This window comes from Struthio camelus, chromosome 1 (assembly GCF_040807025.1).
Source record: "Struthio camelus isolate bStrCam1 chromosome 1, bStrCam1.hap1, whole genome shotgun sequence".
NCBI lineage: Eukaryota > Metazoa > Chordata > Aves > Struthioniformes > Struthionidae > Struthio > Struthio camelus.
Window position 1 is genome coordinate 7604572 of NC_090942.1, and position 25712 is coordinate 7630283.

Below are 25712 nucleotides of genomic sequence, written 5' to 3' on the forward strand. Positions count from 1 at the left end.
GGATTTGTGTTAGTTTGAGACAGGTCGTTTTTTGTGTAAGTTGTCTCATAGGGAGCACACTGTGCACTGTGTATTACAAAATAGATTTGTGTGTAACTGAGGCTGACCTTTACCAGTGGTGTGGCTGGCTTGCAAAGAACACCCCGAGGAGACATATTCCACCAAGCAGACAACACTGTGATTTCTGCAATTTGTACGTGGCATTTCTGACTTACGAAAGACTAAGCCGTTTCAGTCCTGTCACCTCCCACTGGATATTCTTAACGCCTTCATGCCCAGGCTTTGACAGGTAATGCTGATAGAAAACAAGTTATTTCAGCAGGAATAGATCTGTAGATGTAGTTCTCACATGAAGATCTCCAGTATTTTTGCTAGATCTCCCTTTCTTCTGGTTGATGTTAACGGGGTTACTCACACTAGTGACCTGCCTACTACAAGCAGAAGGACCACATGCAAGACTAATTGGTGCGATTTGTATTGTGGTATGGACCATGTTATAAAACTATTTGTGTGTTAGGAGAGTGTTAGGAGTTAGCTCTTTGTGGTGGCCATAGGACAACAGAGTGTTTCCAGTGCTGCAGTCCCCAAGGGGACACCCTTTATCCGTCACGATTCATAGCTGCCTCTCGCCACGGTATTTTGTTGCCTTATTTGCACCAAAGTACAAATAAGTCTGTGTCGTCTCTACCTTTGAGGAGGTGGCAGGGTATCTTTAAGGTCTATGGGGAAAGCTTGCCTGAAGAAACAGGTCTTTCAGCCGATCCGGTGATGGCAAGGGCACGCGTATTTGCAGAAAATGTTGTTCAGATTGTGGTGGTGCATGAAGGCCCCTGTCCTGGGCTAAAATCCTGCAGTAGTGATTGCTGTCAAGAAATGAAACGTAACTTCACAAAGACACGTGATATCACAGAATCGCAAAATCACAGAACGGTTGAGGTTGGAAGGGACCTCTGGAGTTCATCTAGTGCAACCTCCCCTGCTCAAGCAGGGTCATCTAGAGCACATTGCCCAGGATTGCCTCCAGGCAGATCCATGTCTAATTGGTCCCTTCCAGCTTTCCTTTGGGAAACTCTTCCAGAGCATTGGGTCAGCCGCTGACATTTCTTTTCTCCCTTGTCCTTGGATCTGTGAAATCTGTTGTGTCTGACAGCTATTGCGGACATAGCTGAGTCCTGTAGAAAGGTGGATGCTCCCTGAGACAGCAGTAAGCTTAACATAAGAGCTCTTTAAATCAGTGCCGGAAACTACAGAGGCGGGTACCAGCGCAGGCTATAACATGCTGTGTGATGCAGTGTGCGTGAGTGTTTGATCGGCCCATGATGAGAATGAAACCAGGCAGCGAGCCTCGTTTCTTTGTGAAGTCTTCAGTGAGAGATAGGCCAGGCCAGTTATGGTCACCTGGCTGCCAGGTGGTGATCAGATCTGTGTTTCCTTTCTGGGACTTGGAAAAGGTGTTTTTAATGACTGTTGCTGTTTGAATGCCCCAGCCTGCCCAAGGTCCTGCTTCACCCCAAGACATCCTTGCAGGAGGATGTTGCAACTCCTCAAAGGGTTAAATGCTGCTGCCCGTCAGTTCTCTGAAACTTTCCCCTTTTCTGGGGAATGTGTTAAGCTCTAAATGATTCATGAACCCCATCGAAGGGAGGTGTTACGTGCTGTATTAAACTGTAAACAGTCTATTTATTTTTCCCTGGTGATTTTATTCAGGTAACCAGGTGTGGTTCCATGCTACCTTGACATGTGCAGCAGGCCCTGAAGCAAAGCAGTCATTTGCCTACATCTAAACAAGCAAATCCTCTAATTACTGTTTTAAAAGTGATCTCACATAGAAAGATGCAATGGCAAATAATTGTATAGGGTGGGACACATGTCAAACTGGCACTGGAGTGAAAGGGAACGTCTTGAAATTGTAATAACTTGTCTTTATACTTGACATGCTGCTTCGCTTGCCCCAGTTTTATTAAGATATTGGGTGTGATGCTTCCTACGAAAAGAATGTTATCGTAAGGATCAGCGTCTGTCCAAACTGCAAAGAAAGTCTTTTTCTCAGCACATCGTCTCTGCTTTATATTCCTGCTTTTATTATTTGCTTTCTTCCATGCATTTATTAATGGGTGAGCGCCTGTAATGGCTGCTGGGGGTTGAACAGAGCTCTCTTGTGGTAAAGACAGAAGATGCTGTAGCTTAAGTTAAAAGAGCCGGTCGCTGCAGGAGTGGTTGTAATGGGCTCTTAACAACCGTTAAGTAGTGTACAGAGGGGGATCCGGCACGGGCAGTCATCAATGAGTTACATCTCTAGGAATACGTAGGCATGAAAGGCAAAAGTCTCTTGCTAATTAAGACTGCAGACGACTTTCACTACGAAGCCCAGCTTGTGATCCTCTCTTCTCGCCCTGGTCATGGCTGGCAAAATTTAATTGGCCTTGAAGATGACATATTTATTTTGAAATAGTCTGCTTTGACTTCTATGAGCTGAAAGGGAGATTAATCTAATTCAATTTTAGTGATAGATCACTAGGCAAGTTATCATTTGTGAAACGCTTCTGCATGATCTTCTAAAGTTGCCATCCCCTGCCTTTACTGTACCACTGACGATGCTGATCAAGTTACGGGCCTTGGGCAACATCGTTCTCTGCTCTTCTGTATGCTGTATAATAATGGCAGCAGCTTTATTTTATTTTATTTTATTGTTCCTTGTGTTGACTTACAGCTGTTAGATCTCCCATACAACAAGTTGAAGATGATGGCTATATAAATATTCAATACTATTTATGAAACCTCGCTAAGAACTCCCCAAGTGCTCTTTATACTTTAAATAAAAAAAAAATAAAGAATTTAAGCAAAAATCAGCTACGTTATTAAATGCGATTGTCTTATGCCCTTTAGTTGTTTGGCTTGGGGTTGTTGGCCTGTCATTTGTATAAAGTTTCCTGTCATTTCTGTTATACATATCAGGTAGCGCTCATGTAGACCCCCCTTTCCTCCACTTTATGAGCAAAGCAACGTACCTGGTAAAAGCAACCCCTTAGAAAACATCCCAACGCACAGGATCTCTGCAGCTCATAGCTTTTCTAACAGAGAGAGAATAAAGATTTGGTCAAGAGTCCCTGTCACCCGATTATTGCCGCATGTTTCAACAAGACATGTAACATTACCACTGACTACAGCCATAACATGTCATAACAATGTGTCCGCAAATGGGGCACATCTAGCGACCACTTGAGATAATACTCAGACAAATACGCAGCAAAGAATATAGATAAATAAAAGAACAGAGAAAGGGGAAAAGGGCATTTGTAGCTGTGCTGTGCTGTATGAATCGGTGCAGCTCACCACCAAAAACCTATTTAAATTTCAGAAAACAAACACTCGTTCAAACAATTTTCTTCCATTAGGATTCAGACAGAGGCTTCTTGCAGATTCTTCTGACACGGTTATTTATTCTTCATCTAAAAATATTTTGGTTTCATCAAAGTGAACTGTAGCATACTTCAGCTAGCAATAACTTGAAGTTAAACAGTGAAACATTGCAGCCTCTATCTTGGCTATAAACAGTGACTTTAATGTATACTCCCTTTTCTAAGTGGGATTGCTTGTGATATGTCGAGAATTGTATGCAGGCTGGGGGACACTGTTTATACGAATATCATGCCCAGCTGAGTTTACATATTTGATACGATCCTGTCTGACTCCACGGAGATAAATGAAATTAAGTTCTTAAAAGGGAAGTAATTAGGCCATGAAACAATGGCAAAGATAAGGTACTATCGGAGAATATGGTCTTGAATATGGGGGGTGGAAGGAACTCATAGCGGAGAAATACAGCCTTCCTTTGCTCTACATAGGTTAGCAAAGTTTAGACTTCTCAGAATGAAACTGGGAACCAAAAGGGATCTACAGCTACAGATCTGAAGATCCTGGCTTTGGGAAGAGGAGGGACAGGTTGGATGGGTAGCAGTGCTTGTAAAGAAATCTCTATCAGAGACAGATGCTGGGAGGAGGGACTGCAGTGTAGCTTGGATCCAGGAATGACAGCCTCCTGGCTTGCCACAGACCTTTGAGGAAATAAATAGTGAACTGATTTAAAGAAGTTGTTTCCTATAATCAGTAGCCACAAGAAAAAGGTTGAGCGGTGCCCAACATGTGGACCTGCTGTGTTAAGGTGCCTCGGAAACAAGGAGTCTGCAAATTAGAGACTTGGGGCAAGAGGGTTTGGCCAACACCACTGCACCCAGAGAGGTGGGAGAGGTGAAAGAAATGCTTAACAGAGCGCACGAGCTCTTGACGTAAATTTATTTCTTCTGAAATTGAGCAAGTTCCCACCCCTGAAATCTGCCTTTGAAGTGAATGAGACAACAGACTTTTTATTATTATCCTTGACCTTTAGTTAAACAAAAAATGAATGCTACCATAAGGAAATACTGGCTCACCTTTAGTTCATCTGATAGCACAACTTGTTTGTTTGGAGAATTAGGCTCTAAATCTGTCCCTAGTTAATTTCTTTGACTTCATCAAGGTTGTTTCTGAATTAAAATCTAACTGGATGTAATCAGCTATTAGCATGAGCAGCTTGCAAACAGTGCCGGTGGGATGTTGAAGGTTTTCAATGCTGGTTGACCAGAGCTTCTGGAAACTCAGATGTAAAAAGCAATGGTGTATTCTCTGTTCAGATGCCAGAAAAGAGCTGTTGAACCATCTTATCAGGTTCACGTGAGCCCTGGAGCCCTAAAGTAATGGATATTGCTTGTTTTGCCATTGGGTGAGAGATGACACCTGGGCTGGCGCTATGCATGGTAGGAATCCTCTTTATCAAGGAGTGTATAGAATCATACTGAATGCTTAAAAGTTACTAATTAAAAAAAAAAAAAGAAGTGTTAGTCTTAAAAAAATGATTTGATTTTCCAAATTGGTTAATGGTCCCTGTTTCAAGTACAGTCTTCTGGAAATCACGGGTCTCTGCCTTAGAAATTCATGAATATTTGACTAAAAATCGAGCTGTAGGTCACATTTCTTAGGATAGCTGTGGACGGAGAAGTAGGAACTTCTGTTTCCGTCCTGGGACATGATTTGAAGCTCGGTAAAGAAAATGGCCTCTTGATTTCAGCTGGTGGCCTCACTCCCTGCTAGGGACAAACACTTGATCCGTGACCCCAGTCAGCCTCTTTATAAAATGAGAAAAAGTAAATCCTATTTCAAATGGTGATATGAGGATTAACATAGTCAAGGGGTCAGAGTGACCAGAGAGGTTGTACGCAGATCTGTCCATTCTCTGGTTTTATACTGCAAACCATCACCGACATGCTGGAGTAGCTAACACATCAGATAGATAGATTAGGAATTACTAGGCCTCTGCTAAACATAATGGAGGTGTTAATCACCTTGCTTTTGGAGTTATAAAATACCGCTTATTTGCTTAATGTTTAGTAGCTAATTTTAGACTTAAGTATTTGAAGGTTCTTTTTAATATTTTTGTAGGGTGAACTGAGTAGATGAGAAAGCTGGGAGATGTTTTAGTATTGGAAAGGGTTAGCAGCATTTCCCTGAGAGAGTCGTGTTCTGGATTTTTCTAACCACCTTTAGAAATGCTTCTCGTAGCAGACGTCCTCAGCAGAAACGTACACAAAAAAGCTCTGGAACTAGGGAAGCATCTCACGCAGCGGGTGGATTCATCCTGGGAGACAGTCAACGGAGTTATTTTCAGCAGGCAAACTCCTTCCATGGGGTTTCTGCCAGGGAGAGGAAGCTCTCAGAAAGAGCTACACTCAGCCTGCCGAGTCAGCATATCCTCAGGCTGCTCTGCTTATGCTGAATTCCCAGCTGGCACATCCCGCTGAATGGGTGCTAAGAGAGAGATTTCAGCTCATTTGCAGGCCTGTAGTTCCCTCCCTTGGTGAGTTTTTTCCACTTTCAAGGGCCATTTCTACTTAAATCAACCAAAAGTTTAGTTCCTTTGGAACATTAGACATCTGTGTTCCTCCCAAGGTGATTCTTTGGCCGAAAGGAGATGGAAGTTGTGTATCTGCAGAGATATCTGGCCAAGTCTAACCTTCAAACTGTAGCACTGTTATCTGGAAGGTAAAGCAAACACTGACCGCAAGGGTACAGTGCAGATTGCCTTAAGGCGGAGTGCTGAGGCCTGCTAGCATGGTCCACGGAGAGGGCTAGGAGCCTCAGAGCAGTCTGTCAGGAAGTCTAGGATTTGCCTAGAAGTTGACAAGGCAGTGCCTGAGCTCCTGCCCCTCTCTCGATTTTGGATGCCTACCCCGGGGCTGTACATCAACTGCCTCTGTTCATTCTGGAGCCAGATCCTACAGCCCTCTCTGGAAGGTGGGCACCCAACTGAGCAGGGCTCACTGTTTTGAAAAAGGAGCTGCGGGTGGTTGTGTGCTCCCTTCCTTGTGGGGATGCATGCCTCAGCAAAGAAACAGCTGGCATCTCACAAGTCCCGTCTCCCCGGGTGGAGATGCCCCTATTCACCAGGCTGAGGAAACTTCTGGGACTGGACTTTTTTCCCTCTTCCTATTGAAAGTGGTACTGGGCATCAGGGATGCAGAATTTAGGGGTCAGAAAGAAACCACGCCATAGTGTGGTCACCCCATGGGGGCTAGGAGCGGAGAGATCTGTGTTCGGCTCTACAGAAGATTATGATGTCCTCTATCTTAATAGGCATTGGGATAGAAGCAGAAAGGTTCCTGAAAGCTAAGAGTTGTTCAAATATGGTGCAAAAGGAGTTCATATCTCTCATGGTATGAGAGGTGGATGTGGGCAGACAAGAGAACACGAGGAACTGAGAAGGTGTATTGGCCAGCATGGCAGCCTCATCGTTATCAAAGGTTTTTAGGCACCCAGAGGAGTTGTGTGGAGGGCTTTAGTGACAGTCACTCTGAATCAGGGAGTGCCTCCAAAATGTGTGAGCATCGTGGGAGTATAACAGGCAACATAAAGGTACTTGTTTGAAAATCCAGTTCTTGATGGGCGTCACCACCTAGTTGGAAGTGAGAAATGAGTAATCAGTAAGATAGTTTAAGATGGGGATAGGCTAAGAAGGTCCTTGAAAATGTGGATAAAAGTGTTATCTTTCATGGAATAGATAATGGTAGAGCCAGCAGACAGTGTGTAGAAGTGCACAGTCAAAAACAGAGACTAGGAAATGTGCTTTGCCACAGCATGTGTGTATGAAAAAGGCCAGAGAAGAGGAGGATGTTGCAATAACTGGCACATATTTGGAACTCCTCCCTTCCCTTCATCTTAGCACACGTTCCTGCTGCACATTAAGTGATGTATCCAACACCTGTCACATCTGGCCTATGCAAAAGAGGATTTTGATGGTAAGATTTTGTATACTGCAGAAGGAACTATATGATTACGCTGGAGAAAGCAGGTTAGGGAAATGTGATTTGCAAGTGAGGTGGAAGATCTCTGGAGGGCCTTAGTTCCTGTGCAAGTCCATCCAGTGATGGTCGCACAAGGAGTGGTGGCACTGAGTACGGCCCATTGCCCGGAGCCTCCCAGATGGTGGTGGCCATTAAATGCCTACAAGAAAAAGAACTATTTAAATTTGAAATTTAAATTTGAAACTGGTGTGTAGGGTGGGTTTACTGTAAATTCTGTTTATGGTAGTCCTTTAAACGTGACTAGTCCAGGGAGAGGCCCTGATTGCGCCTGTGAGCAGGTTCTCACAAACAGCACAAGTAGAAGCCCAGAGCTTTTGAAACCGTACGTGACATGCTGTAATTACATGGCCAGACTAGAACAACTAACGGCCTTGGAGCTCCCCTGCATGTGCTGGAGAGCCTGGCACAGTCCAGGAAAGAGCTTTCCACTTTGGGGTGCGTGGGACTTTTAACCCAGGTAAACTTGATGGGGAGGAGACAGCTGAAACCAGAGGAGAAGATAAGCGATAAAACCAAAACGAAGAGGACAAACAAAAGAGGAAGCACTGAGTAACAATTAGACTAATGCAAGATTCATTTTAAAGTGCATTTTAACCATTCATGTTGAGTGATTAAATACCGTGAGATCTGAAGACTCTGATTATCTACTCAAAAGTATATTTATGCCTGTCAAAAGCGATATGACATCTTGGAAACAGATCCTCACCTTCCCCATCTGTATCTGGTATGAAGATTGTAAATCATAATTCAACAGTCGATATTAATCAGAACGATAACAGTGAATTGTGTCTGAATTAAGCGCATGCATGGTTGATGCAATGTTAATTGCTCAGCAGATTTTTTCTGTGGAATTATGACTGTGAGCCTTTACCAATATTACAGACCTGGTTCCAGGTCACTGAAACCTGTTTTACACCCTGGGAAGCCTGCTTCTCCCTTTACCTTGCACGTTATGCCATCCCTGGGACCAGCTCAGAGGTACTGCACCAGAGGGGCAATGTTCTCAGGTGTGAGTGAGGACACAAAGTTTGGGCATCCCATCATCTAACTTTTGATATCTGCAAGAGCAGAGGTTTGTATCTGAGCTAGCCCTCCTGCGTCACCGATGTAGTTGGTGGAGGAAAAGGGAAAAACTTTTAGGAAATGATTTAGGGCACCCTAAAAGCTCGTGCCAAGCAGCGAAGACTCAAGTAAGAAAAAATATGCATCCTTGGAGTAAAAACTGGTGTTCTTCCTGCCTGTCCCACTGGTCGCACTTGGTTATATCTCTCAGAAAGATACATAAAGTGACCGAAATACGAACATTGATTGGTCTGCGGGATATCAGCTAGGCTGATTTCTTGACTGCTGTTTGTGCCTCTTGACAGGCCTGTTGGTTACAATGAAGTCGTACATTTAAGCCCAAGGAGAATGTATTCTGGTAACATGGACGTACGATTTTTTTTTAAACATTTCCAAGGTGTTTTTATAATGTTTGCTGGTAGCTTGTGCCAGTCTGAAGCCTGAGTATGTTTCCATGCTAACTCTAGCTCCCTTTGAAACGCTCCTAACTTCTGGAACTAATTCCGTTGGCTTTGCAAGTTTTCATTTTTGGCCCCAGCTCAGAGGTGAATTTTTTTAAAGTGTGAGAACAGTTTTTCCAGTCACACTGTAGAGTTACGTGAATGAGGAGAAATGTACTTTTTTCCATATGCTTGACTTGAAGGTCATCATTTCATAATGAAAAGGGGTAGAAGTTGGGAGGTTATTGGAAAGCCCGAGTGCAAGCGTTTACTCAGCAGGTAGCTTCCTGCCTGTTGCCGCCCTACTGAGGTGGGTTCATGACTGAAGGAAATATTTATCTGCATCAAAAATGTTATTTTAAAAATCTCATCAAAGCACAGAGTAACGTGGTAACACAGTAATATACAAGTTGCGATGTAATGTAGGTGGATTTGGCAAAAAGGGACAAAAGGGACAGGATGCTTTAAATAGAAACAAATGTGTCAGGGTTTACAATAAATTCTAGTATCCAAGTAATTCAGAGTTAAGCTGGAAGAGGCATTTCACAGGCCAGTGTGAAACGTTCTGACAAAACGCGTAATTGATACCGACCTGCGCAATTATAGGCTTGAAGCTTAGGCACAAATTAGGAATTGTATAGGAACATCTTGTATCTCTGTTGCATGTGAATTGAGATGTTCTGTAAATTTTATTCCAAGTCCAGCTCTTGAGAGATCGCCAGCTTGCAGAGGATATGACCCAAGAGAAATGTGTACATTCATCTGGAAATGAACTTCTAGCCTCTTTAGTTTATTTGATGCTAATCACATCCCGAATTACTTTCCCAGCAGTTTTTAGTTATTGTGCTCAGTGTCTACGAAGCGCTAATATTCTTGCGATTTGTGACAAGACATATAATTTATTACAGCCACATAAAGCTGAGGTAATGATAGAAAAGAGGTGGTTTTGGTGACTGTTTCATGATGTGCAGTAAATTAATGCATTGTCTCAATTAAGCATGCAGTAGGCAGGAGTGAATGCTATGAAATCATGTTCCTCCCATGTAGGTCTTTATTCCTTGTCGGAGACGCCAAGTATTGACTAACCTCAGAGCTGGCAAACGCTTTCCTCCCAAACATGCCCTCCTCCCAGCTCATGACTGATGCACCCCTTGTGGAGCAAGATTTGTTATTGTGGGGGGTCCTCTAATGTTATTATCCTAGCAAGTAATATTGGTGGATGCACTGTAGAAAGAGCCCAGTTTAAATATATTAACTAAATATTAGTTATGGTGTACAACAGAGGTTTTGGCATAGCAGAGGAGAGGGCGAGGTTAGCCTGATACCTTGTGGCTGTCAGCTCTAAGGCTGCATTTAGTACCGTTTATTTTAGCCTTCATCTAATACCTACCTTTCATTTTAAATACCTTGAATTAATTAGATGTATTGCTTAGGAAAAAAATGAGTCACTGTGACTTGTATGTGTGACTTGGCTGCATAAAATATTAGAAATCTATAGCACTGTCGCTTATAACTCGTCTGGTTAGAAAACATTCTCTGGAATGCCAGCAAACCACTCATTTTTTCATACTGATTTCTTCTTAGTCGAGTGAACAAAAGCAAGGAATTGACAAAGGTACATCTGCTGTCATTATCCTTTGAAATACATTTATAATCTCTTATTTTCAAACTATTATCACTCCCATTTCTATTTCATCATGGCACGAAAAGAGTCAATGAGCAATCACAAAACTTACAATTATGAACAAGTAACCCACATTTCATGACAATGTTGTTCTCTAGCCCTACTCTCCCTACAGTTGGACGTGCATTTATTTTGCATGAAGAATTTATTGTCTCTTAACATTAAAAACGGTTTATGACGTTAATAATCTGCTTGTTACTGTCTGAAGCGTTGCCATTGTTAACCTCCGTGCTCTGGAGCAGAATAGTGCTGCAGTGGCATATTTTAAAAAAACCCATAAATTCCAATTGCAGTGACTATTCAGAGTTTAAAACCATGGAAGGATTTCTGTCCTTAGTGCCTGTAGTGGATTGCACCTTTAGCAATTATTTGCAGATATATTTTTTAGGTATTTAGCTCTATAAAGATACCTGGGAGAATATTTGAAAACGCTTTGATGCTTAGTTACCAGAGGGAGTTATTGCCTCATAAGGTACCTAATAATCGTTAAAAGTCTGGTTCTTGACTACTAAGTCTTGAAAATTTTACTTCCATGCCGTGGGCAAGAGTGGGAACTGCAGTTTAGAGTGCTCTTTATTGGACAGGTGGCTGCATGGGTAGATTTGGCTTATGTTTTAAACTCCTCTGTTACCTCCCCAAAGGCACTTTGGGGACATTTGGATCCAGGTTTCTCTCTCCTAAAAATAGAAACCTATACACAGGGTCCCCGCTCACCACACTAATGCAAGTAGCAAGACAAAATGAGCTTCAACACTATTTAATTTTTAATTAGAACCCCTTTATCGTTTCCTTTGTAAAACTGGGGAGATTAACTTTTTTAGACCTATTCTCACCTGGCTTAAAACCAATTAACTGTTATACACGAGCCAAATGCATCCGTATTAGTGGGAATTTATGCTAATTATACCGTTCTGGTTAAGTGACTTTTCCGCCACTGGCTGTGTCAAGTTCAGATCTCTTTTGTGTGGACTCTGCAGTGCTGTTGCCAAGATTTGAATCTGGCCAGGTGGGACTTCCAGCAGGTTTGTCTGATTAAAGATGTAAAGATTTGGCCCTGCTGAATTAATTCGGTACTCAGGATTAATTCGGTACTCAGTGGCCACCCTGGTTTCACACTGGCGCAAGGAGAAGAGACTCTGCCCTGGAGTTTGGCTCTTCACTGTAAGTGAGGACAGGAGCTCCTAAGGATCACACAGCAGCATGATGGTCCTCCAAGAGCAATCCCCCGCTATGAAGAGCATTCCCACTTACGCCATTATGGTACAGCGTACATATGACTCACGCGAGGGCTATTGGCACTTCCCACGGGCAACTGGGGGAGCAGCCTTCTGTGTAGGAGTGTCCTAATGCCATGATGATGAAACGTGGAAAGTTGCCTAGCCTTGCAATTATCGGTCTGTCTTTCTCAATAAATAAAATAAACTGGCTCCCCAGTAACTTTGGAGGAAGGAGGGAGTTTTCTGGCAGGTAGCTGCTGTTGAGTTTGTCATGTGGCTTGTCGCTGCAGATCGAGCTTTTGAGTCAGATCACTGCAGAGATGCCAGCTGGGAATTACATGGGAGTCCAGAGAAAGCTTTATTCTCCCACGTCCAAGACGTCCAGGCTTCGCTGCTCGCTGGGCGCACAGTGCTCATGCTGGAAGGGAGGGCAGGGTGCAAGTAAGTACAGCTGAACCACAGTGATCATCATGAACATGAATATGGAAGATCAAGGCTCAAAAACAAACCCACTAGGAGGAGCAGAGCAATTATTATTCCCCCTGCATGCATCTAGGCTCCTACCACTCTCCTGAGAACGTTTGCAGTTCCCCACTGTAGGAGACAACCGTAGCCCGGAAAATCTGAGAGCGTTGCCCTGTAGCATGGCACCAAGTTACTGGGATGGGCTTTAATTATCATGTGCACTCAAGCTGACAGGACTCAATAGAGGCTTGTGATTTTCCAGGCTGCCCAGCAACACTACATGATAGCCTAGTCTGCAAAGCTGAGTGTGCAAGGAACTCATCGAATTCACCAGGAGACAAAAAGTTTATTACCTGAATTTCATTTGTGCTTGTTTCCCTGTTTGCTTTTCAGCTATGCTTGTGGAAAAGTGAAGTTTTGACGTGTTAACCTCTTTGAATATGACTACAGAGCACAGCCCTGCTTCATGTTATCAGCCAAAGGGTCCTTTTGGTTACGTCGCTGTCCTCTGAGTACATAAACGATCCCCATCATGTACCATCACTCTCTTTGGGGGGCAAAATGACACGCATCTCGCACTAGGTCCAAAAGGAGTGTGTCCCATCAACATTTCGTAAGAGTTGGTCTGGTTCTCCCTTACAGACTGCTCTGTCCTGATACTTGCATCCTAGTGTAACCCTTTCCAGCAGGCAGTCCTCCAGCTGAATTGTCCTTCCCCAGCCAGCCTCTGCTTCCCAGCCCAGGGACGGAGCCTCCTTCTCCTCCCATTTCTGCGTCCTGACGAGCAGAGCTGCTCAGCCCGGCAGCCGATGGGTGCCACTTTGGGTGAGAGCTCTGCTGCTGCCTGTTGCTCTGTGGGCGCAAGACTCCACAGCCAGGCTTCATCCTTTCCTGTATCACTTAACATGGAGAAGTTAAGTTTATTTCTCACATGGTGGAATGAACGACTTCTTAGTTTAATGATATCTTTCATTCCCATGCTTGTCCAAATAGCCAGTTTTCCATGTTTTTGAGTAACTTCTCGATACAGGTGTGTAGGTGGTATAACATTCACCCTGCATTAGTATATATTCAAACCAATGAAAGATGCAATAGTAGACAACAACATCCTTGTGTCCGTGTAAAATGGATATTTCACGGATGGCAGAACCTTCTTTTCAAAAGTTTATCTGAAGAAGGTCTCTTGTCAGGCTTCGTGTGTACATACAGCCATCTAAGAGAAAGGGAGGCTAGGAAAGAGGATTATACTAGATATCCAGCTCTTCATTCACTGTAAATAATAAGGGTTTCTCATTGATCCAAGGTACTGGGATGATTGCTCTGTTGGCAGTCAGATACTCCAGAGATTACTCTTGCAAAAGTGTCAATCTTAATGTTTAAAGTAATATTTTTAAAGGTTTTTGCAAATGCAACCTCTTTTTGTTTTCATCTGCCGTTGTATGAGACCCCTTCAGTGCAACCCACCTCAGCCCAGGAGCTGCTAACCACCTTTAATTGCCCATAGCTACTCAAATCTTCCGGGCAAGGGAGTAGGAATCAGTTATAATTACTGGCTGCGCCTGTAAATCCATACTCCTCCGCACTGGAAAAAAAGAGCTGCTGCCAACAATTAAAGATGGTTCACTGTTTTTGGCTGAGATAAATCCTTGCAGCCACTACTTTTATCTTTGTCACCTTTAATGATTAATTCATGATTAATATTTGTTTTGATGTGTTTCAAGTTAAACAGTCTGGAGGTTCTGCTCAAACTTTGCAAGCCTTTTTGAACCCTGCCGATTGTGATCCACTGCTTGGAAAATGACATTCTAATGGCTTGATCTCCTTGTCATGAAGATCAGGGATATTCCTCCCAGGGATGTCATTCAAAATGGGGATATTTTTATTGGCTTAAAGGTACTGCAGATCGTATTCTTCAAATCCAAGCGTTTTGGAAGGTTATTTGGTCCTAGGCTTCCTGTTAGGGCTGGCAGTTTTTGTAGTACAAGACACAGAACCTCAGCCTCTTTTTCTTTAAAGACTATTGAGCAGCATGAAAAAGCCTGAAAGAAGTGCTTATTTTTGGTACATGAAATAAGCAGTTAGACACAACGTTGGGACCTAAGTCCAAATGTGCAATGTAGAAATCCCTCGTTCTTATTACGGAGGTGCCTGCATTCATTTGGTACCTTTTCTGGGGGATTATAACATTACGCCAGGGCCTAAGTGAAAACCCATGCATCTGCAGGTGATGTTTAGCCAACCTCCCTTGTGTGCCAGATATGAGGCAGAACAGGGCATAACCTCAGCCTGTGTCCCAGGGAGGCAGAGAGCCTGTGGGCTCGCTCATAGCATACTTAGTACACACAGCATGAAGTCCAATGCAACGGCTGGAGTCAGCTGTTGTTTCAAAAACAGTCCTGGTCCTGCCATCAACCTTCCTTTAATACCATGCTTGATGGTTAGAGAGTGCTTCCAGCAGCAAAATGCATGGGCTTTGGGCCTCCTCATACTGAGGAGGTTCAAAATAGCTCTCTGCCAATGTGCAGGAGGGAACCAAGCCATGTTTTAAGATGAGTAAGCAGGACCCCTTCCCAGGCTCTAAGCTGGGCTGCTGTGGAGAGTGGGTCAAGAAGACATGCCACCATGTAGAGGACTGGTGAGGAAATCCCTCAGGTAGTCAAGAAGCCAGGCCAGTCTCTACTCACAGGATCCTGCAAAACCAGAAAAGAAGACAAGGATTACACTGTTAGGGAGTGTATCATGTGGCAGGGCACAGATCAGAAATGGTGAGGTGTATGTGGATAGGTTTTGTCACAGTGGTAAGTGTTACAGCTGCTTAACTACACAGCTCAGGTTTCCAGCTGTGAAATGTCTCCAGCTTGACATTATCACAGTGAAATCTCACAGGAATACTTCATGAACGTGGTACAGAAGGCTGGCATTTGAGACAGATGACATACCGTGCCGGGGAAGAAAGGCTATAGAAATTGTGTGGGCTTTGAAGAATTTCTGGATATTCACCCCTGAGAGCTTAGAATAACAGGAGACTGCAGAGATGATGGGTAGGCTCTGAAAGAAGAGATGGAGAGAACACAAGTGCTACAAGCATGTGCCAAGGACTCCTGCCACCTCCTCACCCCTTCTACTCCTTGTGAGGGGTTATGCCCCAGTTTTCCAAAGCAGCCAGGATTATATATGATCATCTTTCCTATCTGCTCCAGTTAATGACACAGAAGAATGGAGATCTTAAAGATATTAATTTCCTACAACTGTTGTGAGCAGTTTGTAATCTGGAGACCACATGTGACCCCAAAGTTCAACTTTTTGGCCTTGCAGCCTTAGAGACAACATGTTTGGTTTAGCTAATCGGGCCAACGGTTTAGCATCTGAGCGCTGAGGGCTAGGCAGCAGGTATCTACCTTTGGACGAGAATTTACTCCCCCAGTCAATCAGCCAAACAAAGCGAGATAGGCAAAGTAGGGGGAACAAAAGGTATTGCGGTGGAAGGAAATCAGAAGAAAGGCAATAATGCCGTTAGACCAGCAACATTTCAGTAGTTCTGCTCATAAATACGAGTTCTCTTCCATTCTTAATGCAAAGGAATATTTGATACTCAATCTAGTGAAGCTCCTCCAGCTTTGTCTAATAAGAAAATTGAAGATACAGCTGAAAAAAACAGCAATGTGAGTGCAGGTGACATCTGTTTGGTTTTGTTCGCTTTTCTCCTCTGTGTGTAGTTGAGGTTTCTTGAAGTTCCACATTATTTGCAGGTGAGTTTGTGAATGAGAGACAGGGAGACTGCTGAACTGAAAATGCTAGAGAGCAAAGTCCTCTCAGTATCCACGCAAACTGTCATCATTGCAATACCAAGCACATGGTGGCTTGAGCGGGGAGCAATATGTTGGGTATTGAGTAATATAAATCAATCTCAGTGCCCATTCAGTCTCCTAGCTTTCTTCTAAAGCTGCCTCTGAAGATGTCCATTTTAAGCAAGGATGGTTGGTTTGGAGACATGAATCTGATAGCCTTTTATCTGCCCAGGGCTGCTGAACCCTCAGAGGATGCTAATCCAAGGGTACTCTCCCCAAGTACAAAAACAAATACAAATCTTTGTTTTCCTCTGAAACTTTACTGCAAGCAGCCCCTCTCTGGGCAAGTCCTGCCTTTTTCTTCTTAAGCGCTTGGGGCTACCTCTCATGGCTGCTTGAAGTCATTACGTACAGTGCCGTCAGTCGTAGACTATTTGCAGACTAAACAGCGGCGATACAAAATGCGTTCCTGCTGGGCAGACTAAAATCATCACGGATTGGAAAAGACTCAATTTAGGATATAAAATCCCAGATGGTAGTCTGACGGGGCCTTTAAGTTCTGGAGGAGAATGAAGCAAGCAGGTGTTTTCTATCGTACGCCCTGTGGGAACGACGCTTACGTGGCCCCTCACCGCATGTGCTTTTCCCTCGTAACTCCTGCAGCTGGTTGTTGATATCAACCAGATATATCAGAGAGGCGGAATTCTGCAAGATATTTAGTTCCTACAAAAAATAGACAATGAGATAGCGGGGAGAGAGACCTGTTTGAGGGGGGAACAGGTGCTTTGAATTCACTTTTTCTAAGGTACCAGAGAATTCACACATGAGAGAATCTCATAAATAGGTTCAACTGTGCAAAAAGCTTAAATTGGAGCTTACGTTTCTTCTTTTCACACCAGAAAGTCCCCGTGGGAGGGAAACCTGGATAATGGGAGAAGTGTCATGCTGAACTCTGATCAGGCAGATATCAGTGAAGTTATATGGAGAGTATCCATCTGCAAAATACCCATCCTGAAAGATGTCCGGGGACCGTGGGATAAGAAAGGGAGGGGGAAGAGTTAGATATACAGTGCCTCCCATCAGCCACGTCAGGGTGATTTTCAAAGGTCCAACTTCTAAGGGGCCTCGCACAGAGGCAAGGCACCAGCAATCCCACCGGCAGCATCAGCGTGCGGAGGTTTGTCTAGAGCAGGAGCTGTGGGCCGAGCTCAGCTGTAGTTAACCAGCCATTCCCAGCATTTTCTCCATACCAGCCCTTACCATCTTATTTATCCTGGTTCCCCTCTTAGCAGATTCATCGCATTTTCCCCTTGGGAGCAAGCTGGTGTGTTCCCATGTATTCTCACATCACTGTGTGCTGTCTTGAAGATTGCAATTTTATCCTTTTTTTTTTTTTTTAATTTTCTTTCAAGCCGATACGATCACTATACGTGTATATGCATGAGACCGTACTAATACCTTTTGAAATCATTAACTAATTGCTATTAAATAAGACATACGAGCACAGGTAGCTTTGTAGTGCCCTCCAGCGCAGGAACGGCGATTTGAACGCTTTCCTTGGCCAATGGGTGGATTCCACAAACTGAGTAGCCCACGTGCTGCTGGCAAAACACTCTGCAGAAGATTATGGGCGTATGTGGCAGTAACTGAACGTTGGGTTGCAAAGGCATTTGGTTGCACAAAAGATACAGATCCTTACTGACTCAGGTTTTGTTAGTTCTGGCTTTTGCAAAATTATTTGTGCTTTCCTGTGGCATTTTATCTGTGATGTGTGCTGTTCGTGGAGGTGCAGTGATAAATGCCATGCCTTGCAAGTGTACCACTCTGGCTGGAAAAGAGCTGTTATGTTGGGAACTTGTCCTACTTAAACGACTCTCTTGTTTGCCCAAGGTTTTTGTACGGTGTTCTTCTAAACAGTCCTAGTTTTCAGTGCAGAAGTATGTTAAATGTGATAGATGTTAATAAAAGTGATTCAATCATAGTTTATACTATGCTTTTGCAGCTAAGATTCTTAGCGTGCTTTCCTGGCAGCCTGGCAGCCAAAGCAACAGCAGACGCTAGGTCCTCTGCTTCCATCCAAGCGGAGCACTGCCCCTCTAATTAATGATCTGGAGCAATATGCAACCCATCTTCTTTCAGCTGCTTGGCCTCCGGGATGGTCTGGAGCTGGCAGAGATGTACAGGACGCTCAGTCATTAAGAGATTTAGTTTCCTTTCTTGTACATCAACTTCCATATACCAGGAATAGCAACCTCCAGCCAAAGCCCACGGCGTATATTGCTTTTGTTGCAGACGTTGAAGTGAGTTTCGTCCATTAGGACTAGCTCTGATCCTGCAGGACTTCTGCCCTTCTGGTGTAACCTATGGTGGCTCTGTGCCATTCAGTGGCAAGGGTGGGTTTTAGTGTCATTAAAGCGCCATGCCATGTGCTCATCTCTGCTCATCGTTCCTCAGCACACCCAGTCCTGTGTCTGTCACTCAGCACCAAGGGCCGCGCCTGTTCAAGCTGGGTCTTGTTTTGGGGACAGCTTTCAGCTTCTTTGGAGGAACAAGTCCTGCTTTTGTGTGTTTCGGCAGCGCTGAATGCTTTAGCATTCGGGGAGATCTGACAGTCCATTAACGATGCTTTTGTGAACTGAAGCTGTAGCAAGCAAAGGGAACCAGTTTGTGCTTAGTGCAGTGTAGCACATTTCGGAGCAGATCAAAACCTCTCCCAGCAGCCCTTGTTTGCACAGCTGTCACGCTCAGGAAAGCTAACGCAGAGTCTTTGGCTGCCTGGTTCAATTTGCCCCTGTAAGTCTTGGCTGGCAATTTGATCACTAACTTATATGCGCTGAAGTATTGCTCGAGTGCAACGTTTCCTCCGCTCGCTTGTATTGCTGACACCTCTGCAAAAGCACATGAGCAGAATCACAACCTGAAAGACCAGAAGGGAAGTCCTGCGATTTTGCCTGGTTACCTCTGCATCAAGCCTTGCTGCAGGATTAGTCACTCTTCGTGTTTTATTTCTCCTGAAATTTCCCTGATGCCTCCTTCCAGATGGGTTTTCTTCTCCTTTGCCCCCTGATTTCCAGCATCTTGTGGTCCTTGTTGGGGAGTTAATTTGCTAGAGTATGATTCTCTCTTTCTTTGCATTACTATTTCTCAACATCTTCTTTCTATCTAATGCCCTCACAATAGCCCTGAAGAAGAACTTTGCGTCAGTCGCCCGAGATGGCACCTTCCCGTCGTTTCACAGATAGGGGATCTGTGGGGACACGGTGGTGTGTGGGAAAATCAGAGCAGTGCGTGGGATTTGTCCGTGAGTCGAGAGAGTGCCTGGTTAAACAGCAAGTGTGAGAAAGGGCAGGTTAAAAGGGTTGTAAAGCTCATTTCCTTAGCTGGATTTTTCCTTGTTGGTAACAACGTATGTAATATAATTTGCTTTGAGCAAGCTTGGTTCTTGATGTTTGGTTTGAGGGCTTTATTCCTTTTTTTCCTTTTTGGTAAGAATTCTCGCTGAGAATTTGAGTCCTTCTAATCATCTAAGATGTTGCCACCACCGACCCTATGGGCTGTGCCGTGCCCTTCCATGGTACGGTGTAATGTGGCACCATCACGTAGTGCAAAACCATCAATAAATTGCTTTGCTTGAAGTTACTCCAGGGCTGGTTCGTTATCTCTAGTAGCCGACGGGATGCAGAGCAGATGTGTGATGATGGTCTGGGACGTCCACAGAGTGCAGCGAGGGGGGATGTGCCGGGAAGAAGAGCATCCGGAGAGGGAGGACCGCGGGAAGAAAAAGGCTATGGAAAAGTAGGATTCAGATACTCTTACCCCGGGGTGAAGGAGAGGGATGGGAATAACATGGCCCGTTGGTTAGAGTAATACCGCAGGGTTTGGGAGATCTGGCGTCTAGGCCCCGTCTTCCCGTGTGATCACAGAAAAACCTTTTAGCTGCCCTGCGTACCGGTTCCCCCTCTGTAAAAGGAGAGCAGCAGCTTAAAAATAAATTAAATCCCAGCAGGTCTCGAGGAGATGAGATAGCCTGGTATTTCTGCGAGAGAGATCAGCAGTGGGTGCGCACAAGCATTTTGAGGCTTAGCAGACTGAATCCCCTGAACCTTTGAGATTCGCTCCGTGCTTCGAGTGGGGGATAAAAGTGGAGCTAATTAAGCCGTTCCCAAATCCCTGCTGATCCGTGGCCATCAAGGACCTGTGACTGCGCAGGACTTTGCTCGGCGCTCGATGTACCACGACGCCCGTTCGCGCAAATGGCATCAAGGAGGCACAAAAGCGCCTTCGCCCGTTCCTCGCGCCACTGGCGCCGGAGAGCCGCGCGGAGAGGAGCCGGACATTCGCTGCCTGCCGTCGAACAACTTCTTCTCGACGCCAGCCCCGGTGTCGATAATGCAGCACGTCTCCCAGACCCTGGGATATTTTTCTGATCGGTGTTGTTCAGCCATAGAGAAGGTTTAATTATTTCGATAGTGGAGCTCTGGGCAATTGCTCTTCCAGGTTTCAAAGTAAAGAAAGGAGTGCATGAATTTCTGCAGAAGGAGGAGAATCGCAGAGGAATAATCATCGGCGGTGATTGCTGCTGACTGCAGTGACCTCTGCTGGATAGCACAGGACTGATTTATTTAAGCTTTATTGACAAAACCTGCAACTTGACCTAAACCGTAGGTTTCCACCCAAGCTGTTTCCATTGATTTGTTCTTTTTAAATTCCGTTTTCCTTTAAATAGCTTATCACCTGAGTCTTACAATAGGGAAACGTTGCGCTGGCCGAAAGGCTGACTTCCAGAAGTGAGACGGGCCTTTCGGCAGGGCTGATGAACACGGGGCAATGCCAAGGTTAAAGCCCTTCTGCTCTTGAGGAGCCTGGGGCAGAGTGGAAAAAATGCCCACGGCGGCGAGCTGCTCCAGCGCGGTCCTGCCTGGTGGCTGTGCTGGCCGGGGCGGCTGCCGGGTCTGTGCTGCGCGCAGGCGGCACCTCCAAAGTGGACCCTCCATCTCTGGTGGGAGCTGGCTCCCTTTAGACTTTGGGGGTTTTAAATACAAACAAGGCACACTTCCAGTGTGACAGTGAGGGTGAGATGAGCCTGGTCACTCATGTGATGAATTGCTGCCTCCGCTGTCGTTCCACTGGGAGAAGGGAGGCTTGGGGGTGCTCCTGCTCCCCTATAATCCTTTGAGTCTGGGAGTGAGATGAGGCTTTTCGTCTCGTCTCCAAATCTCACTTTAAAAAGTGAGAAACACCATCAATGACAAAGCAAAAAGGAGATCCGTAGGCATCTAGTCCTCCTCTTACCGGCCGTAATTTCCATTTTCCTTCCTTTCGCCTTGCTACGCATGTTCAGACTCTTCTGCCGTCTTCTTGCCCCGTTGCATTTTACTCTCCCTGTCTTCACCTGTCTGCCTCATTCTCAGTTTGAACTCTTTTTCCCTCTCTCTGTGTCTTTCCCTGATGAATCCCCTCCACCTTCTGCTGCTGATTTCCGAGAGCAGCAGATCAGCGGCAACAGAGGGGACCCCGGTGGGCTCGAGCTAACTCTTTACTCCCTCTTTCAGTTTAAAGCAGAGCGAGTTTATCCGCCTGCAGAGCGCACGGCAGCCCGGCACCCATTAGGTTTACAAAGCTGTGAGCGGCTGAAAAATGCAAGAGCCGAGACGTGGTTTGAAGCGCTGGCTTGTTGTGCCTGCTGATTAATGGCCAAAGGAGTCGTGTGTTTTTAATTACCTTTTAAAATGTTGGAGGAGCACCGAGAGCAAGCAGTGGCGAGATTGTTTAACTGAACATCTCTATAAATCAAAGTAACCAAAAATGCGTCGCACCGGGTAGGAAAACCATATGTCGATATTATGGGAGTCTGCTACTTGTTGACTGTCCTTGGCCATGACACCAGGGACCCCCTTGTTAGTCCAGTTCCTCGTTTTGAAACACCAGCCCCTCCTCTGATGTGGTCACTGACACCTCCCTTCCAGTTCTGCTGAATCGTTCGTTTGGCAGGTTGCCTTTGGAGACACTAGAAAAAGAAGGAGACTCATCAGACCTGTGTCTAGTGGTGACAGTCAGAAAGGGGAGAGGTCTTGTGGCAACCCTCAACGTGCAGTGTTGCATGTCTAATATGCTCTTTTCTGGCCTCTGCTTCCATGGCTGTTTGTGGGCAACCCACTGTTTGCCACATGTGCAACAGTGAGTGTCTTGGAAGGTACCATGTTAGGTTGCTTTGGAGAACCAGTGAGGTTCTCAAAAATATAAATGCAAAGCATTAATACGTGCATGATAAAAAAAGTACTGTAGTCTAGGTTGGAGGCTTTAAACAGGTATTACTATGACACATGCAAAAAAGGTTATTTGTATTAAAACCACCTTCTTGTCATGATGATATGAGATACATCAATGATTGTGTGTATGTATGTGTACATAAAGGAGTATGGAGAAATACATATGATAATTTCCATTAGAAAGTGAATATTTTCTCGAAATAGCATTTAGGATACTAAAGTAACTCCACCTAACTACATCAAGACAAAACTATCTGTGCCCTAACTGTAACCCTTAAAGGACCAGGCACTAGAGCTGCACAACAGAATTATAGCTTCCAGACCTAGTGCTGTTTAAAGACAAGGGGGTGATCTGTTGGGTTCCTATCGTCAATGTTGAGAACTTGATTTGTGATGCAGTGTACCTGGAAATTTTACTAAAATATCATGGAATTTCCCAGATATTTATGAGAGCTAAGAGCCTGCTCACATGTGTGTTGCTCTAACGTCCTGTAGCCTATTATATTTGGGCTCACTTATTGTTGATGTTAAATTTCCTGTGTGTGAAGGTCCTTACACAAGTGCAGCTTTTGATAAGTGATTATGGGTCTAAATTCAGGTCAGTCATAATCTTTCCACTGAATTCTGAGGGAACTGGATTAGCCTGCGTTCCTACAGGAAAGATGCTGCCAGGTGCAGAGGACCTTCCACTTTCCGTATCTTCACGGAGAGTTTAGGGTGCTTACAACTGCCAGGTATGAGGTCCTGACATGTAATTAAGCATCTTAATTAGCTGAACCTTGAAACTTTTAGAGAGTTTGGCCCTTGCTGGTAAATGCACTGTTTTCTTTCCGAATGGGTGCCTATGTTCTTTAATCAGCAGTCTCTGCTTAGTGTCTCCTGCATCCTTCTTGCTCTTGAAACAATTGGCTGCAACTGGTGTAATTCATACTCTGCCCCTTGAAGTTGTACCGGTTGTCCCTATAAGGTTTACACAAGTTAAATGTACGCTTCGGAAATGGCTCATAACTGTTTAAGCTGCACGTCTGGACAGGCACTGCTCTGAGTAGTTAATAGGATGCCTGTTTGTACAGATGATTCTTCTCTTAAGAATCATCTTCTCTCTACTGCCATGCTCTGCATCTGTCACACCCTTGCACCCTGTTTTGCTGCTGCCCTGGGAACTCAACCGTCTTCATCTGACTGACACGGGAACTGTAGGCTGCTAATGCCCCAAATACATAATCATTAAACATTTTGGCCTCTCAGCACGTTGAAGGAATCACGCTATTCTGGACTACGAAGCACTCATGACTGTTTACTTCAGTCAAGGTCGTATTTTACGGTGTTGAAAAAAAGCACTGACAAAAGAAGCTTTCTGTTTTGCAGCTACTTAGAAAAATCACCATTTCGTCTTTTGCTTACCTTGCTTGTTCTTTTTCAGGATCAAGCATGAAAATATAGTTGCCCTGGAAGACATATATGAGAGTCCGAACCATTTATATCTGGTCATGCAATTGTAAGTACTGAAGCCAATTAAGTTTTCTTGTCAAAATTGTCAACTGTTCTTGTTCTGATTTTGTTCTTTGATCAAAAAGATGGGCTGCATGAGAGGTATTTATCTTCTTTGGTGCAGTCTGCGAAATCCCTGGCAGGTGGGTGGGATGAGGCTTCAGGTGTGGCAGGCCAGATTGCCATACACTTTGTGAAATTTGGGACTGATGTGTTGTGTGAATAGTCCCAAAAATCAAATCAGAGGAAAGAGATTTATGTAAGGGGATCAAAAGTGGCCCTACAGAATTGTCACAGTTTAGTTCTCTGCGACTCAAGAAAAGTTAAATTCAGCTCCCCCCCTTTGCTCTCCTTTTTCAATCTGTTTGACATGAAAGACAGAAATCCACCCGATAAAGTGAAATCTGGCAAAAATCTGGTCTGTACTAAGAGAGAGATGATCCAAGACGGTATGTGCAGTGGTGGTGAATTTACAGGAAAGTTTCATCCTCATCTGAACGTGATGCTCAGGCCTGACAGCAGGGTCAAATAGATTTTAACCCTTTACGTGAGCGCCCCTTTGGCACAACTAGAGCCCTTCTTCTTCTCCCTTTCCGCCTCTGAGCCCGTCGGGGAAGAGCAGGGTGCTGTCACAAGTGGGATGTGCTCTGGGTGACTCGACCCTCTCATCACATGGCTGAAAGGTCACCTAGCAGGACGGATGGAAGTGCCAGGAAGATACTCATTCTTCCTTTTTGCTTTTCTTCCTTTTTGAAATCAGTTAACAAACATGAATTGAAGATAACATTTCCTCTTACCTTCTCTATTCTCTTCCTCTTCAATGACAAGATCGCTTGGAACAAGAGTGGAGCAGACAGGCAGGGCAGAGGGATAAAGCACGACTGTGAAGGACCAGAGGTGCCATCGGGCAGCCTCAAGCATGCGTTACAGGCAGGTCTGAATTAAAACCTCATGGGAAGCCCAAACTCCTGGGTGACTACGCAAATCTGTTGGTAGCATCCAGGCATGCAAGTGGCATTAGTAGCTGTCCTACTGGAAGTTTGGGAAGAACAGTGCCCTGCATATTTTTCATCTGTTTTTGTAGTCCTCAATTTCTGCCCGAAGTGCTGCAAAACCTCAGCATTGTACAAATTCCCCCTCCCCCCCCCCCAAACAGGAGGATTGTGTGAAGTATCAATTTCATGACCAGCTGATTTACAAATCTCTATTTTTGTTTAACCTCTTCAGAAAAAAAAAATCCTATTTATTATTAACTTGTTTAATGTGGAGTAATCCTAGCATTTCTAAATTTCTGATGTCCAGATCATTGGATTATCTGAAATGCAAGTCTGCCATCATAGACATCACTGAATATTTATCAGTATAAGTTTCCACTTGCACACAGTTCAACACTTGCTTGCAATTTATGCTTTCTGTTACAGTTCTATTTGTACACCTAGCCAGTTTATTTCTCAAGAGTTAAGTGTTTATCTGTTATAAATGGACACAGCTTCACTGAAGCCCACAGTGATGAGAAGCCCCAGCAAAAACATTTGCTGTGAGCCTGTGTGCAGGTGGGGATGCAGCTCTGAGTACTTACGGGGTGGACCAAGATGTTGTGTGGATCCGTGCATTGGACTGAACCTGCTGCTGAGCAGGATTGATCCTTTTTATCATTCCCTTTAAAAGAGACAGGACAATTCCTTAAAAACTATAGGGTCATTTTGCACGCTTGAATGAGATCAGGCTGCAGCACCATAACAAATGACCGCCCATCCAGGGAGCCGGCATGACGAACTCGGTGTGTGCGTGTGCTCTTAATCTACCTCAGCTGCAGGCTAAAACACATGAGCCTAAGCTTATTTTCTTAAAGTCATTTGACGGTGTGCCCAGTCCACCTCACTGCTGCAAATCAGACAAGGC

At 44.6% G+C, this 25712-nt stretch overlaps 1 protein-coding gene across 1 annotated transcript in view; it reads left to right on the plus strand.

Annotated features, from left to right (window-relative positions):
• The window catches only part of CAMK1D (calcium/calmodulin dependent protein kinase ID), a 224111-nt gene that overhangs the window by 106433 nt on the left and 91966 nt on the right, over positions 1-25712 (plus strand). The window contains exon 3 of the mRNA XM_068912338.1: positions 23743-23817. Within this exon, the coding sequence (XP_068768439.1) occupies positions 23743-23817 (75 nt within the window). The remainder of the gene's footprint in view (positions 1-23742; positions 23818-25712) is intronic.